The sequence below is a fragment of the Elaeis guineensis genome, chromosome 5 (genome assembly GCF_000442705.2).
Source record: "Elaeis guineensis isolate ETL-2024a chromosome 5, EG11, whole genome shotgun sequence".
Taxonomy (NCBI): Eukaryota; Viridiplantae; Streptophyta; class Magnoliopsida; order Arecales; family Arecaceae; genus Elaeis; species Elaeis guineensis.
This window is the reverse complement of record NC_025997.2, coordinates 23,972,747-23,990,592: the sequence shown is the minus strand read 5'-3', so window position 1 is coordinate 23,990,592 and position 17,846 is coordinate 23,972,747. Positions and strand designations below refer to the sequence as shown.

The following is a 17,846-nucleotide window of genomic DNA, read 5'->3' as shown; positions in this document are numbered from 1 at the left end:
GGTCCAATCGAGATTTTGAAATTTTATGAGATCTAATTCGAAGATCAGATTTTTGGTCTTTCTGGAACTTATCTCGATCTGAAGATCGATATTTTGGTCCTCAAGGGCACTTAGCCCATTCAAATCTTTAAATCGATTCGAAGATCGAATTTTTGGTCCTCTCGAAACTTATCTCGATTCGAAGATCGATATTTTGGTCCTCAAGAGGACTTGGCCCATTCGAGGCTTTAAACCAATTTAGAGATCAGATTTTTGGTCCTATCAAGTCTTATCTCGATCCAGAGATTGAGTTTTTGGTACTCTTGGGATTATCTCGATCCGAAGATTGGTATTTTGGTCCTCAAGAGGATTTGGCCTATTCGGGGTTTTAAATCAACTTGAAGATCGGATTTTTGGTCCTCTCCGAACTTATTTTGATCTGGAGATCGAATTTTTGATCCTATCGAAACTTATCTCGATCCGAAGATTGGTATTTTGATCCTCTCGGGACTTATCTCGATCCAAAGATCAAATTTTTGATCCTCTCAGGACTTATCTCGATTCGAAGAATGAATTTTTGGTCCTCTCAGAACTAATCTCAATCCAAAGATCGATATTTTGGTCCTTAGAGGAACTTGGCCCATTTGGAGCTTTAAACTGATTTGGAGATCGAATGTTTGATCTTTTCGAGACTTATCTTGATCAAAAGATCAAGTTTTTGGTTCTCTCGAGACTTATCTTGATCTAAAAATCGATATTTTGGTCTTCAGAGGGATTTGGCCCATTTAGCGCTTTAAACCGATTCGAAGATCAGATTTTTGTGAGATCTATTCTAGAGATTGGATGTCTCACCTTGAATACTTTGTAGTCTAATCAGAACTCTGATCCAGTCAAAACTTCAGATTTTGGTGAGGTCCAAGTTTCCGTAAGCCTTGAGTTTTATCAATGTGGTGTTCATCTTGATGAACTTGATATCTATTTTGAGATAGAGCCCTCAGGGGGGTTAGTTCTTGTTGTTGCTGTTTCACATTTTTCGTCCTCTTGATGAGATCGGTCCCCTTCCGATGAGCCCTTCTGATGAGATCAGCATTTTAATAAGGTCAGCCTCCTGATGAGGTCGGCTTCTTAATGAGGTCAGCTTTTTGATGAGCCTGACCTCCTGATGAGGTCAGTCTTCTGATGAGATCGGCTTTCTGATGAGCTCAAACTCCTGATGAGATTAACTTTTTGATAATCTCGACCTTCTAATGAGGTTAACTTCCTGATGAGGTCAACTTCCTGATGAGCTCGACCTCTTGATGAGCTCGACCTTCTAATGAACTCGATATTTTGATAAGCTTGGCCTCCTCATGATCTGGACCTTCTAATGAGTTTGGTTTTCTGATGATTTCAGCCTCCTAATGAGGACAGCTTTCTGATGAGCTTGACTTTCTTATGAGTCCTTTCTATGAGCTCTGCTTTTTGATGAGGTCTGCCTTCTGATGAGGTCAGCCTTTTTGATGATCTCGACCTCCTGATGAGATCAGCTTCCTGATGAAGTCGGCTTTCTAATGAGGTCAGCTTCTTGATGAGGTTGATCTTTTGATGAGCTCAGCTTTCTCATGATCTCGACCTCTTGATGAGGTCAATTTTTTGATGATTTTAGCCTCCTGATGAAAATAGCTTTTCAATAAGCTCAGTTTTCTTATGAGCTCTTTTGATGACGTCAGCTTTCTGATGAGGTCGGCCTTTTGTTCTGCTTGATTCTTCAAGTGAATTGCTGTATCCATTCGGATAACTTTTCAATACAGATTGCTAATATATATTTATCGATGACTTTTACCTCAAATCCTGTTGAGGATTTTTAGGTGACCATGGATAGTGTCAAGCTTGGCTTCCTCCACTTCGAATCCTATTAGGGATGGCTTTAGATCTTGTAGATGATTTTTGAAAGACCTCGGATCCTATCGAGATCAGTTTCTTCCACCTTAGATCTTATCAAAGCGACCTCAGATCTTGTTGAGGATTTTTTTTTTTGAAAATATATGCACCCACAACACACACACATATATGTGTGTGTGTGTATCTGTGTGTGTGTGTGTACACACACATATATATATATATAGACACACGCACACACACACATATACACACACACACACACACACACACACACACACACACACACACACACACATATATATATATATATATATATATATATATATATATATATATATATATATATATATATATATATATATATTGGTTTGTCCAACCTCACATAGCCCGATCTAGGTTTAACTATCCTATATAAGACTTAGATAATTATATTTATAATGAACTATTACAGTCAAAAGGTTAGATGGCTTGGATGGTTGGATTAACTTTACTCCCATGTACATGAGGTATTATCCATTTTGGCTCATAACCATCTTTGGGCTTTAATGGGCCTTAGGTTTCAGTGGACCTTGGTCATTTGGAGCTTCATGGTTTTACCCTTTATAGAAAGAGAAAAAATTTCAATCTATATTAACCATCTTTTTTTTTAACTCACAACTGATGTGGGACTAAAGATACCGTCCCCTTATAATATGAACATTATTTGACCTCGATTGGATCAATCATGAAGCCAATGTATCTTAATATAATAAGTAAACTTCAAAATATTAAAAATGATACAACTTTTAAGAATTAGATTGATTAATTAAGAACAAACCAATCTTAATAAATTGAATATAATAGAGATTTAAGAAATATCTCTAACCGATGTTGTCATGGGTGGATTGGGATTCCCATATATTAGATAAGTTTCATCTTGAGATGTTTCATCTCCTTCCCTTTTAAGGGTATATTATTTTAAAATCTCAAGTTGAAATTTAAGTTTTCTAAAACAGATATCTCATTTGGACAGATTTTTTTATCCTTGTTTGATCATACTTCATGACCTCATTTGGATAAAAGATGCTTCAACTTAATTGTAGAGATTTGATCTCCTGTGGATAAAAATTAAGAAGAAAACTTTACTGAAGGCTCATTGTCAGTGTGTTGCCTTTTCGAGAAAGGACTTTCATTTGCCCCCAATCACTACCAAGGTTTGACATTATGTTAATGATCCCAATAGTAGGCAGATTGTGATGGATTGGTTGCTGATTGTGTTGAGACAGAGTTTCTTGAGAAACTATCTCTAGTTGCTACTTTGTAGTACATTGAAGTGGAAGTGAAATTGCTTCTGGCATGCCTCCAAGAGAAGATGGTGAAGGCATAGAGTTGTTTTATGCTCTCTAATTCATTAATTTTTTTATAATTTTTTTGGATAAATCTCTTTTTTAGCACCAATCTATTGCTGCGAGGCTCAAAATCTGAGATGAGGAGATCGGATGAAGCCAAGCTGGAGGTCAGTCGCAGTCTGATTTGGAACACCTTCAAAAAAATTTGCAAAACAAGTCAAAAATCAATGGAGATCCATCGGTTTGAGACCCTTCGATGCTTAAGTCAGTTTGAGCCTAAGAATAGAAGATGAAAAAAGTATAATAGAGCAGAAAAGTTAAGTCAGACTAGAAAGATTGGACTTTATAGGAATTGGAGCTCCTTTCAAGAACTGAGAAAGTTCACACTAGCAAGATCTCACTCTAGTTTTGGCTTAGAGCTTTTCTCCAGAGGATCTCTGGTCCTCTATTTATAGAGGAGTTGGTGAGGTCGTTACAGAGTTTGTTAGATTGTTAAAGGAGTTTGTTAGGCCGTTAGTTTGTTATAACAAAATATCTAGCTGTATGAAGATCGTGGGGTGACTGTCCATGTGGCGATGAGCTGTATCATGGCTGTAGCAAGTTGGAAGACAGTTGTAAAATAATCATCTGTATTTTGGAGTCACATTGATTTTAGACCAATATCTCATACGGCAAGTTAGTAGATATATAGTCGAACTGATCATTATGCTTCATCAGGAGTCAATTCAAGTTAGCTCAGATCGGTGTTTAGTTGAGCTGAGTTGAACTAGATCGCTATTCAACCGATCTGATCTAGAAGTAGACTTTGATCAATATAATTCTTAGATGATTCTCTCTGATATTGCCACATGCCAGAGATGGCTTTCTAAGAGATCGGCCTTCAGCTTTCTGATGAGGTCAGTCTTTTAATGATCTCAACCTTTCGATGAGGTCGGCTTTATGATGGTCTCAGCCTTCTGATGAGGTCGGCTTTTTGATGAGCTTCACAGTCGAGCTTCACATCGATATTCTTATCAATCTGAGAACTTCTGAGTTCTAAGGACATCAGCTGAGGTGGTATGACCCCTACAACAATGAGCAATACTGATAATTGTACGAGCTAAGAAGTCTTCTTGGATTATCCTTTGCTTAACTTTCTAACTTCCTAAATTATGGGTGCATTTGGTTACACTTTTTGATTTTAAATTTTTAGAGAGTACTTTTTATTTTTTTTATTTTTGCTATTGAGTAAAAGCAAAAAAAAAAGTATGTTTGATAACTATGTTGCTATAAAGCAAAAAGCAACATTTGAGGATGGCAGGTGAAGAGCTTGATGAGTGAGAAGGGTTCAAGATGGGAGGGAGAAGAGGGTGGAGAGGTGAAGATCTTGATCAGGGAAAAGGGTTCGGGCTTTTTACTTTTTGATTTGGCATTTTAGATGTAGGGAAGCAAAAAAACAAGTTTTAAAAAATAAAAAAAAATTACTTTGCATATAGAGCAATTATTTTGATTTTTTTGATTTTTGATTTTTACTTTTTACTTTTCATGGTGTTACCAAACATTACTTTTTGATTTTTGCATTTTAAAAATCAGAAAGCAAAAAAAATACTTTTTTAATGACTAACCAAATGCACCCTATGGTATTTCTAATTTGTACTCTTCTTCTTCTATCCTTTGCTATTTATCCTTTCTTTTCTTTTTTTCCTTTCTTTTAATATTTTCAGATCTTTGTGCTTACATGGTTTTCTAGTCCTAAAAATTTTGATGGTGGGAGCATGTCTTCACATTCCTTCCTTCCATTAGGGGTTAAAAAAAAAGTATCTTGTGAATCAAACCACCTGTCTGTGGATCCACTAGAGAAGTGCCCTTATCCATAAACAATACCTGGCTTTGCCTTGGCATGATCAAGCCCAGATAAAAAGGCTACCTCTATCCCACACCACATTCTCTCCATTACAACCACTAAGAAATGATAATACAAGAAACTATAAGCAACTGGATCAGCGAGGATATTATAAAGACTTCAATAGAAAATGCATTTGATGCAGCCTCAAATAAGCATAGTGATGATTTACCAAAAAAAGAAAAAAGGGCATAGTGGTGTGACACAACCATATTCGTCCAACCCATAACCAATGTGACAATCAAGACATCTTCTCGACATGAGTCAGCTTCCACCAACCACATGGCAAGTCAAAGCACATCAAAAGTGATCGATCTCTGAGATCAAGCTCCCAAACTCGGTTGGACAACAGATCTCAGCTCGGCACCAAGCCAACTAGGGCCCTGTCACTCAGATGATGGCCAGAGGTGGGATTATAGCTGGAATCCACTCATCCGATGATTACAGTAAATTCCACTATATATATAGCACAATCCTAGACCATTGCAGTGTCATTTCAAGTGGTTATAGCCAGATTTCATATGATTATAGCGAAATCAGAGATGGTTATAGCACAACACCATGCCGTTATAACTCAATTTCAAAAAATTTTACATCCCTCAACCATGAATAAACTCAAGAACCATGCATGAAAGATAATCAGAAAAAAAAGTCCTAAGTTGAATGATACTCACTCTCTAAATTCCTCTTTCATTCCTATGCAAATACTCTCTTTAACTTAACCATCAGATGGTCTAGCTAAAGCAAAACTCTGGTAAGTTCTTGGATCTCTTTATTGTCTTGTAGATTGAAGAAAGTAACCCAAATCAATGATCCAAAGAACGACGTCAACCGCACTAGCAATTAAAGAAGCTATAATGTTATGAATAAATTAAGTAGACAAATACTTATTTATTTATTTATTTATTTGATGAAACCAGATAGATAAATTTCATTATCATTCATATAGTGACCATACAAGTGATCATGTAGTGGCTATACAAGTAATGTTACTGCTGACTACTGGGTTAACATCCATCAAATTATAGACCAAGCAAATTGAAACTCAATTTAAGGTTAAAAACCTAATTGTATATACATATAGCTTGGAAGCCAATGCTCTGAAACAACACCAGGGGTATAGTGTCACGCCCCGATCCGAGATTGTGAATCGAGAGTCATGACAACCGCCGCATACTTATAGAAAACTCTTCCCATAAGCATGCAAGGCATCTTATCATGTTATCCTAAAACAACAGCAAAATAATTACTCAATAATTTAAATCCAAAACATAACGATCTAAATTTCTTCTTTAATATCTTAATAAATTCAATAATGATTCATAGGTCTTACATCAAATTCAATAAGACTTTCAACCTAAAATAAAAGTATGGAGATTCTGCTTCTGATCACTCTTCCATTCATATCTTGTATCATCTTAATTTTTTCAACATCTATAAATATAGTAAAATAGAAGGTAATGAGCTAGACAGCCCAGTGAGTAATGATCACTTTCAACAGATGTCATCAGGCACTAAAGTAAATAATCATTTATAGAAAATAAGCATATAGAGTTTATCAATTTGAAATCAATTTCGATTATGCAATATAGTTCATATCAAATTTATTTCTTTTTCAAAATTCAAATTTTTTTTCAAAATTTTAATTTTTTTCATTCTTAAATTCTTTTCATCAACCATGAGCTATGACTATATTTTTTTATGGTAGGGTCATAACACCGTGTATCTTCTTGCGGTGAGCTGTGAATCATCTGACAGCAAAGTCCTTCAAAATCACTGGTCTCTCTAATGGTTTATCGCTGGTCTCTCTGATGACATAAATCCTCAGGATAAATCAATTGCTACTGTATATACCCCTATTGGCTGGGTCCTTTACATAGTCAGATTGTCAATTCATATTATTTTTATATCAAAATTCTTCATAAATCATGTTTCATATTCTAATTTCAATAAAAAAATATATAATCAAGTAGTATCGAAATCAATCAATATAATGCATCATGAAATCAATATGTTCAATCATGCTTCATCATAACATATCAAAATATGATATTTTCATAACAAAATATCATTCATCCAATTCATGCATCATTTCACAAATCATGTCAGAAAAATATATTATAATTTATCGATAAATCTAAAAAAAGTGAAACATTACTTACCTCAAATGTATTCTAATAAATCCATATAATTCTATATATTTTCTTTCAAAATTCTTCAGTTTATAAACCATATCACAATATCCAATTATCAAGTGTCAATAATACCTATACAAGATCAAATTCAATAATCAGAAAGAATACGAATACCATATTTCAATGGTTTAGATTGGGTCCGATCATCTAATTTCATCTAACCAAAATCTAATTATGATATAAATGATCCAAAGTTTGACTATCAGATCAAATTAGATTCGAAGTGATAGGACCGAGGTTTCTTCATTGGTTTCATAAAATTAAGTAGAGAGAGAAAATCAGAGGAGAGAAAATTTATGAGGTACAATTCGAATTGATCAAGTGACACAATCCAACATTATGATTGGTCCAATATCTCGATGGATGAAATCAATATGATCAAATCAAGTCATGGCTAAATCGAGATCATGGATGATCAAATCTAAGGATTCATGATCTGATCAAGGTGCTGGCATACAACCTGACAATCACAGATCAGGATGCTTTCACTAGAATCATTTAGACTCATCAAAATAAAAATTTTTTTTCTCTTGATAAATTCTAAAAAAAATAAACTTCTAGAGAAATACAATTCTAGAGAGAGAAATTTATGAAGATGAATCTGTATTAATTAGATGATATGGTTTAACAAATTCGATTGATCTAATTAAGATAAATTAATCAATTCATGCTGAAATTACCACATGGATAATTCAATAGAATCATGGGTGATAAAATCTAAAGATATTTGATCTGATCAAGGTGGGTGTTAGTACACTGCTCGACAATCATAGATCAGGATTCTTTATCAGATCAAAAATATTAAAAAAAAATTATTGATAAATCGATCAAGAGAGAGAAATAGTTTTAGAGAAAGAAAATTTTAGAGAGAAAATTTTAGAGAGAGAAATTCATCTTGGACTCTTCAGACGGGCACAGAGCCAATCTTTCGTGATGATTTTTCGATGATTGTCGTCGATGGACCTCAAGATTTTTCAGTGAGAGGGAGAGAGGAGGGATCCCCTCCTTAAATAGAGCCAGAGGGGGCCTCTTTCTGACTCCAGTTGGGAGATGGTGAGAGGAGGAAGAAGACTCCCTTCGGGAGTCTTCTCCTCTATTTCTTCTTTTCATTTTTTTTTTTTTTTCGTTTGGGCTGGGGTTTGTTACATGGGCCGGGCCATGACACATAGTCTCAAGGTATTTCCTTGGTTTGCCTTCATCCACGGTGGCATAGTCTTCAGGTTCCCTAATCGCATGTGGTCCTTGCCTATACCTGCTAAGGTTAAGATTTTTATTTGGCTTGCCATTCACAATAAAGATACTCACTGCAGATAATCTCTGAAAGTGAAAACTCCCTGCACCTCAACATTATCCACTTTGCAACTCAGTGGAGGAAAATATCTATCATCTATTCATTGCACGCTAGTTTTCCTCCAAGATCTGGAAGGTAATCACTCAACAGCTTTTGCTACCTTCCCCACCACATAACATCCAAGAGTTCTTAGGAGTATGCATAGACAACCTCAGCAAAGATACCACAAAGCAGGCAGTAAGCTGGGTAGTTTCAGCGGTCATGTGGTGCTTGTGGAAAGAACAGAACAAAAGGATATTTCATTTTCAAGCTAATTCTTATGGAAAGACCATGGAAAAAGAATTGACATGGCTCAAAAATTAGCTATGGGCTGCTGAGTTGCGGAGATAGACGTTGTTTGATATTCTAATTTGCTCTTTGGAGTGCCTGTATTAATCTCCAGAATGGCAATCTCTGAAGAACTAATCCTATTGTAGACTATCTACCGACCTGTTGTATAGGACATTAGTCCAAAATTGATGTGACCCCAAAATACGGACGATTATTTTACAACTGTCTTCCAACTTGCTACAGCCATGATATAGCTCATCGCCACATGGACAGTCTCCCGACAATCTTCATACAGCTGGACATTCTATTATAACAAACTAACAGCCTAACAAACTCCTCTAACAATCTAACAAACTCTACAACGACCTCACTAACTCCTCTATAAATAGAGGGCCAGAGATCCTCTTAAGAAAAGCTCTAAGCCAAAACTAGAGTGAGATCCTGCTAGTAGGAACTTTTTCAGTTCCTGAAAGGAGCTTCATTCCTATAATGTCCAATCTCTTTAGTCCGACTTAACTCTCCTGCTCCATTATGCTTTTTTCACCTTCTGTTCTTAGGCTCAAACTGACTTAAGCATCAGAGGATCTTAAATCGGAGGATCCCTACTAGTTTTTGACTTATTTTACAGATTTTCTTGAAGGTATTTCAAATTGGACTACGACCGACCTCCAGCTCGGCTTCATCCGATCTCTCCATCTCAGATTTTGAGCCTCGCATCAACAGATTGGCACTAGAAAAAGAAGATTTATCCAAAAAAATTTATGAAAAAATAATAAATCAGAGAGCACAAAATAACTCTGTGCCTTCACCGTCTTCCCCTGGAGGCATGCCAGAAGCAATTTTACTTCCACTTCAAGTACCACAAAGTAGCAACTAAAGGCAGTTCCTTAAGAAATTCTGTCTCAACACAATCAACAACCAATCCATCACAATCTGCCTACTATTGGGATCATCAACATAATGTCAAACCTTGATGGAGATTGAGGGGCAGATGAAAGCTCTTCCCCGAAAAGACAGTGCACTGACAATGAGCCTTCAGTAAAGTTTTCTTTTTAATTCTTATCCATAGGAGATCAAATCTCTACAATTAAGTTGAAGCATCTTTTGTCCAAATAAGGTCATGAAGTTTGATCAAATAAAGATAAGAAAGTCTGTCCAAATGAGATATCTGTTTTAGAAAACTCAAATTCTAACTTGAGATTTTAAGATAATATACCCTTGAAAGGAAAGGAGATGAAACATCTCAAGATGAAACTCATCTGATATATGAGAGTCCCAATCTACTCATGATGAGATTGGTCAGAGATATTTTTTAAACCTCTATTATATTCAATTTATTGAGATTGGTTTATTCTTAATTAATCGATCTAATTCTTAAAAGTTGTATCATTTTTAATATTTTGAAGTTTACTTATTATATTAAGCTATATCGGCTTCATGATTGATCCAATCAAGGTCAGATAATATTCATGTTATAAAGGGATGGCATCTTTAGTCCCACATCAGTTATGAGTTAAGAGAAAGTATGGTTAATATAGATTGAAATTTTTTCTTTTTTCATAAAGGATAAAATCATGAAGCTCTAAATGACCAAGGCTCACTGAAACCTAAGGCCCACTGAAGCCAAAAGATAGTCATGAGCCAAAATGGACAATACCTCATGTATACGGGAGTAGAGTTAACCCAACCATCCAAGCCATCTAACCCCTTGATCGTAATAGTTCATTATAAATATAATTATCTAAGTCTTACATAGGACAGTTAAACCCAGATTGGGCTATGTGAGGTCGGATAGACCAACACACACACACACACACACACACACACACACACACACACACACACACACGCACACACACACACACACACACACACATATATATATATATATATATATATATATATATATATATATGCACACATATATATATGTGTGTGTGTGTGAGTGTGTGTGTGGGTGCATATATTTTCAAAAAAAAATCCTCAACAAGATCTGAGGTCACTTCGATAAGGTTTGAGGTGGAAGAAACTGATCTCGACAAGATCCGAGGTCATCCAAAAATCATCTACAAGATTCAAAGCCATCCCTCATAGGATCCAAAGTGGCGACAGGATTCGAGATAAAAGTCATCGATAAATACACATTAGCAATCTGTATTGAAAACTTATCCAAAGGAATACAGCGATTCACTTGAAGAACAAAGCAGAACAAAAGACTGACCTTATCAGGAAGCCAACGTCATAAAAAAAACAAAGCTCATCAAAAGAGCTCATAAGAAAGCCAAGCTCATCGAAAAGCTGTCCTCATCAGGAGGATGAAATCATCAAAAAACCAACCTCATCAGGAGGTCGAGATCATGAGGTCGAGCTCATCAAGAAGCCAATCTCATCAGAAAGCCGATCTCATAAAAAAGCTGACCTCATCAGGAGATTGAGATCATCAGAAAGATTGATCTCATTAGGAGACAGATCTCATCAAAAAGTAGAGCTCATCGGAAGGACTCATAAGAAAGTCGAGCTCATCAAAAAGTTATCCTCATTAAAAGATTGAAATCATCATAAAATCAAACTCATCAGGAGGTCGAGATAATGAGAAGACCAATCTCATCAAAATATCGAGTTCATCAGAAGGTCGACCTCATCAAGAGGTCGAGCTCATTAGAAAGCTGACCTCATCAGGAAGCTGACCTCATCAGGAGGTCGAGATCATCAGAAAGTTGATCTCATCAAGAGTCTGAGCTCATCAGAAAGTCGATCTCATCAGAAGACCAACCTCATTAGGAGATTGGGCTCAACAAAAAGTCAACCTCATCAGGAGGCCGACCTCATCAAAAAGCTGATCTCATCGGAAGGGCTCATCGAAAGGGGATCAATCTCATCAAGAGGATCAAAAATGTGAAATAGCAACAAAAAGAACTAACCCCCCTGAGGGCTCTATCTCTATATAGCCATCAAGTTCATCAAGATAAACACCACATTGATGAAACTCAAGGCTAACTGAAGCTTGGACCTCACCAAAATTTGAAGTTTTGATTGGACTAGAGTTTTGATTAGACCATAAAGTATTCAAGGTGAGACATTCAATCTCCAGAATATACCTCACAAAAATTTGATCTTCGAATTGTTTTAAAGCTCTGAATGGTTCAAGTCCCTCTGAGGACCAAAATATCGATCTTTGGATCGAGATAAGTCTCGAGAGGACCAAAAACTCGACCTTCGAATCAAGATAAGTCTCGATAAGATCAAACATTCGATCTTCGAATCAGTTTAAAGCCCCAAATGGGCCAAAACCTTCAGAGGACCAAAATATCGATCTCTGGATCGAGATAAGTCCCGAGAGGATCAAAAATTCGATCTTCGAATTGAGATAAATCCCCAGAGGATCAAAAATCTGATCTTTGGATCAAGATAAGTCCCGAGAGGATCAAAATATCAATCTTCGGATCGAGATAAATTTTGAGAGGATCAAAAGTTTGATCTTCGGATCAAGATATGTCTGGAGAAGACCAAAAGTCTGATCTTTGAATCAGTTTAAAGCCCTGAATAGGCCAAATCCCCCTGAGGACCAAAATACCGATCTCCAGATCGAGATAAGTCCCAAGAGTATCAAAAACTTGATCTTTGGATCGAGATAAGTCTTGATAAGACCAAAAATTTGATCTCCAAATCAGTTAAAAGTCTCGAATGGGCCAAGTCCCCCTGAGGACCAAAATATCGATCTTTAGATTGAGATAAGTTTTGAGAGGACCAAAAATCTAATCTCCGAATCGGTTTAAAGTTTTGAATGGGTTAAGTCCCCTTGAGGACCAAAATACCGATCTTCAGATCGAGATAAGTTTCAAGAAGACCAAAAATCTGACCTTCGAATTAGATCTCATAAAAATTCAAAATCTCGATTGGACCATAAGTATTCAAAGTGAAATACCTGGCCTCTGGATTAGACTTCACCAAAATTTTATGCAAGAAAATTGATCTCTGGATTGGACTTTGCTAGTCTCGAAAAGACAAATTCTAGCTCGAAATTTCATGTCAAATGCCCTTGAAAGGGAAGGAGATGAAAAGTCTCAAGATGGAACTTTTGATGCATGGGAGAGATCTACCCATGATGACATCAGACAGGATCCAAGCAATTTACTTAAAGAACCAAATGGCATAGATTTGTCACCTCGGACAAGCTGAGAATTTTTTTTTTGGACTACTTTTGTCCAAAGCAACTTCTTCGGACTCAAAAGTGGGGGGCAAGTGTTGTAGGGGTCATACCACCTCAGTTGATGTTCTTAAAACTCAGAAGTTCTCTGATTGATAAGAATACTGATGTGAAGCTCATCAGAAAGCCGATCCCATCGAAAGGCTAAGACCATCATAAAGTCGACCTCATCGGAAGGCTGAGATCATCATAAAGTCGATCTCATCGGAAGATTGAGATCATCATAAAATTGATCTCATTGGAAGGCTGAGATCATTATAAGGCCAACCCAATCAAAAAGCTGAAGGCCAATTTCTTAGAAAGCCATCTCTGGCACGTGGCAATATCAAAGAGAATTATCTAAGAATTATGTTGATCAAAGTCTACTTCTAGATCAGATCGGTTGAATACTGATCTGATTCAACTTAGCTCAACTAAACACCAATTTGAGTTAACAAAAATTGACTCCTAATGAAGCATTATGGTCAGTTCGACTATCTACCAACCTGTCATATAGGATATCGGTCTAGAATCGATATGACCCCAAAATACAGATGGTTATTTTACAATTATCTTCTAGCATGTTACTGTTATGATACAGCACATCGCCACATGGGCAGTCACCCTATGATCTCCATATAGTTGGACATTCTGTTATAACAAACTAACGATCTAACAAACTTGTCCAATGGCCTAACAAACTCTATAATAGCCTCATCAGCCCTCTATAAATAGAGGGCCAGAGATCCTCTATAGGAAAGCTCTAAGCTAAAACTAGAGTGAGACTCTGCTAGTGGGAACTTTGCCAGTTCCTGAAAGGAGCTCCAGTTTCTACAAAATTCAATCTCTTTAGTCCCACTTAACTCTCCTGCTCTATTATGCTTTTGTCACCTCCTGTTCTCAAGCTCAAACTGACTTAAGCATCGGAAGGTCTTAAATCAAAGGATCTCCATCAGTTTTTGACTTGTTTTGTAGATTTTTTTTAAGGTATTCCAGATCAGACTGTGACCAACCTCCAGCTCAACATAATCTAATCTCTTTATCTCAGATTTTGAACCTCGCAGCAACACTCATAGAATACCTATTGTCATGGGCTGTGACAGAGTTTTGGTCATAGATTTTGGTAACAACTTGTTTATCATTTCTTTCGCAGCATGGTTCTTTACCTCGATTGCAATGCTAATGAAAATAAGTAAATCATACACTTTAAAATATATATTCATAGGTTTGTCTCTCGATCAAGAATTGTCTTTGGGTGACTGAGCTAGAGCCTTCATAAAATTTTTTGGTTTAGTCAACAAGTCAGAAAGGTTGCATATTGTGAAGTTAGTTACTAATTTCAGCAGTGAGTCTTATTTACTCATTCTTGATACATGCAAGAGCTCCCTTAAAATGATTTGCATGCTTATTTAGGTTCTAGATGATATTGTTCCATATTCTTATTCAGTTGATGGCTCAAAGGGAGAAGGAGAAAATTCTCACAAAAAGGATCCATTATGCCTCTATGACCTAACTACACTTTTAGAATAGCACTGGAAATTGCACAAAGATTTCGAGGGCTAATTTTTTAGGGTCATAATGATCCTACACACAGAAGTCAACTAGAAAGAAGTTGGTTAACTATATTTCACATGTTATCATCTCCTCGGGTTAAAATAGGCATCTTATCATCTCCTTGAGATTTGCATTGGTGAAATGTTAGTTGTAAGACTTTTAATATCATCTTCTGAAACCAAACTCTTATTGAGGATATACAACATTCATGTGAAGTTTTGGAAGTTCATGCATTTGAAGATTCCAAGTTATTATGTGTCTGCTCTCTCAGAAAAAGGCTAAAAAAGAAAGTTTGAATCTGCATTTGTTGTGTTCCATGTTAATTGTTTCTGCAGATTTTGCCATTAAACTTGAGAAACATAACATTTTTCACTCAAGTGAACAGGACTGTGAAAGGAGTTTGACAAACCATCCAACTTGATTAAATGGCCATCTCTCTTCATTTTTTTTTTTGGGTACAATGGCCATCTCTCTTTGGAGCTTTGGTTCAAGAGCATGCAAACCACTCTTCTAATAGTATTTGTATACAAAGTATACTGTATTAATGATTCCAAGTTCTAAGATATGATTTTTAATATAACTAAAAAAATTACAGCAACATCTGTTAAACTTTGACCCATTTATACTTAGACCCCAAAAGAAAAGAGTATCAAAAGGACCTCAAAACTTTAAAAAATTACAAAGAGCCCTAGTTGTTTGTCTCTATTAGACTACGTTATAATATCAGAGTCATCTGAGAGGTTAAATCTTATGAAATACTATAAGTGTCCTTCCTAGAGTTTCTTAGTTTTGGTGTGAAATGGAGTGGAGGAAAACAGAGTCATGTGGCTCTCTATTCTCCATTCATTATAGAGAAGTGGAAAAGAAGCGGGAGGGGGAGAAAGGAGCATAGATCTGGCAAAAACAAGAGAGACCATACAGGAGGTAAAAAGGAGAGCATAGATTGAAGGGAGAGAGGGAAACTTGGACCATAATGGCTTTGACTACTAGCAGCCATGCATCCACCCAATGCTCCAGCCAAAACACTATGGTTTATTGTGACCGTGGGTTGAAGGCATCCATAAAGTCCTCATGGACCAGGCTAACCTTAGCTGAAGGTTCTTTGGCTGCTCCATTTTTGAGGTAATGGATCTCTTCCTCTTTGTTTTACCATCACACCTATCTCACTCATTTTTTCAATTTCTTAGTATAGAAAAGAAAATGATGTGGGTTTTTTCAATGGTATAATCCTCCACTGTCACCATGTACAAGAGATCTCATGAACAAACTGATCAAAAAAACTAAGCACTTAAAGCTGAGCTCCATGTCTTCAGAGGGAGGAAAAATTGTTTAGCATGGTGTTTGCTTACTTCACGAGTATTCGTTGGTGCTGTATTGGCACTGAAGTGGAGTGCTAGGATGAGGATCTGAAGCAATTCACTCCATAGATATAGCTATTAGGGGAGGGGCAAACTGTAATATTTTGTAAGTTTCAGGATCCTAGTATACTTTTTGGTAACTTTGGGAGCTTAATGTCTATAAACAAAACATTTGGGATCATTATGTAATGAGTTTTATTAAATCATGAATGGACATATTTACTGTTCAATGCCTTAAATATCTTGATATATTCTTTTTATGATCAATAACAACATTGGATAATATGCTGGAATAGATACACAATAGTGAATAATTATCATCAATAGAAAATGTACACATCATATATCATAGATATCAATTGTATACATCCATACAATTATCCATGCAATAAAAAAATGTACATATCGTAAAATCACAAATATCAAGTATTCATCCATACACATCCATACACATACATACACATTTATTTCTGTCAATAGTCCATATAATCATTTGTACACATTCATTCACATTTGTACAATTATCATTTCTATCAGTAGTCCATACAAATATCCATATATATCTATACACTTCAAAATTTCTGTCAACAATCCATACAATCACTTATACATATTTATCATAATTACATGATTATCATTTCTGTCTATAGTCCATACAATCATCTATACATATTAATACACATTCATACTGTTAGGATTTGATGTCTTAAGATTCGGTCTATATTGAGCCCACAACGAGGTCCGTGATGAAAAATAGAGTCCAACGAGACCAAGATTACTCAAACAGAACTCGACAGAAAGATACGCGAGAGAAGTTGGCAAGAAACTCAGAGCGGTGGAAGACCGCCGGCGGCCGGTAGTGGACGGTGGTGGTGTGGCCACGCGCGACGGTGCACAACCCAGGTGTGGCAGCACGCGGTTGGGTGCGGTCGAGCATGCGGCACCCGCCTAGGCCCGAGCATGCGGGGCGCGGCTCAGGTGTGGAGCATGGGCCGCCCAGGCCCGAGCGTGCGAGGCGCGGCCTAAGCCCAGGCGCACAAGCGCATGTGCCGGCCCAAGCCCAACGCCCCATGCTGGGAGCCCGATTGCCCAGTCCACCATGGTTCGGGCGGTGCATAGAAGAGGGCGTGGACTGCGTGGGCATTTCCCATGCATTTCTCACGGTCCACGGCACTGTTTTGGACCGATGCACGATCGAAGATATGGGTTGATCCCGATCTCGATCCAATGATTGGAGAAGTTTTTGGGCCTGATTAGGACTTCTAACCCTAATTAACTTGGTTTAAGGCCTTTAAAAGCCTGTATACACAGCAGAGAACTGGTGGTTCGGTGTGGTAGCTCGTTTTTTCCATGAGGTCGTGTTGTAACCAGGGAAACAAAGAATTCCATGAAGAGAGAGAGCACATGACACTGAGAGAAGGAGCAGGGCTCCTGGACAGTAGACAGCGGTCGCTTAAGAGTTTAGGAAGGTTTTTTAGAGAGAGAGCTTTTGTGAGGGAGAACTTTTTGTGAGGAAAAATTGGGTATACGAGGGTTAAGGATGAGATCTCCTCTTGTAATATTTTTTTTTCTCATAGTGAAGTTTGCATGTCCCATGGAGGTAAGCCTTTTTTGGCTGATCCATATGTTTGATTTTTTTTATTTTATTTTTTTTCTTCTACTGCATCCTGCGATACCAAAAAGATCCTGCAAGGTGTGTCCTAACCAGACATCCACCCAACAAGTGGTATCAGAGCGAGATGGTACAAAGATGCAGATTGCAGCGGTGGTGAGTAAGATTGAAGATGAAAAAGATAGGATCAATCAAGATGGAGATCAATAAGTTTGATGGAAAGAGTAATTTCTCTTATGGCAAGCAAGGA

The 17,846-nt window shown here is 36.9% G+C and overlaps 1 protein-coding gene across 1 annotated transcript in view; it reads left to right on the top strand.

The window, feature by feature from the left end:
* LOC140857961 (protein SENSITIVITY TO RED LIGHT REDUCED 1-like) overlaps positions 1–15,047 on the top strand; it is a 45,271-nt gene extending 30,224 nt beyond the window's left edge. Inside the window, exon 3 of the mRNA XM_073257371.1 lies at positions 14,962–15,047. Within this exon, the coding sequence (XP_073113472.1) occupies positions 14,962–15,047 (86 nt within the window). The remainder of the gene's footprint in view (positions 1–14,961) is intronic.
* The last annotated feature ends 2,799 nt before the right edge of the window (positions 15,048–17,846 follow it).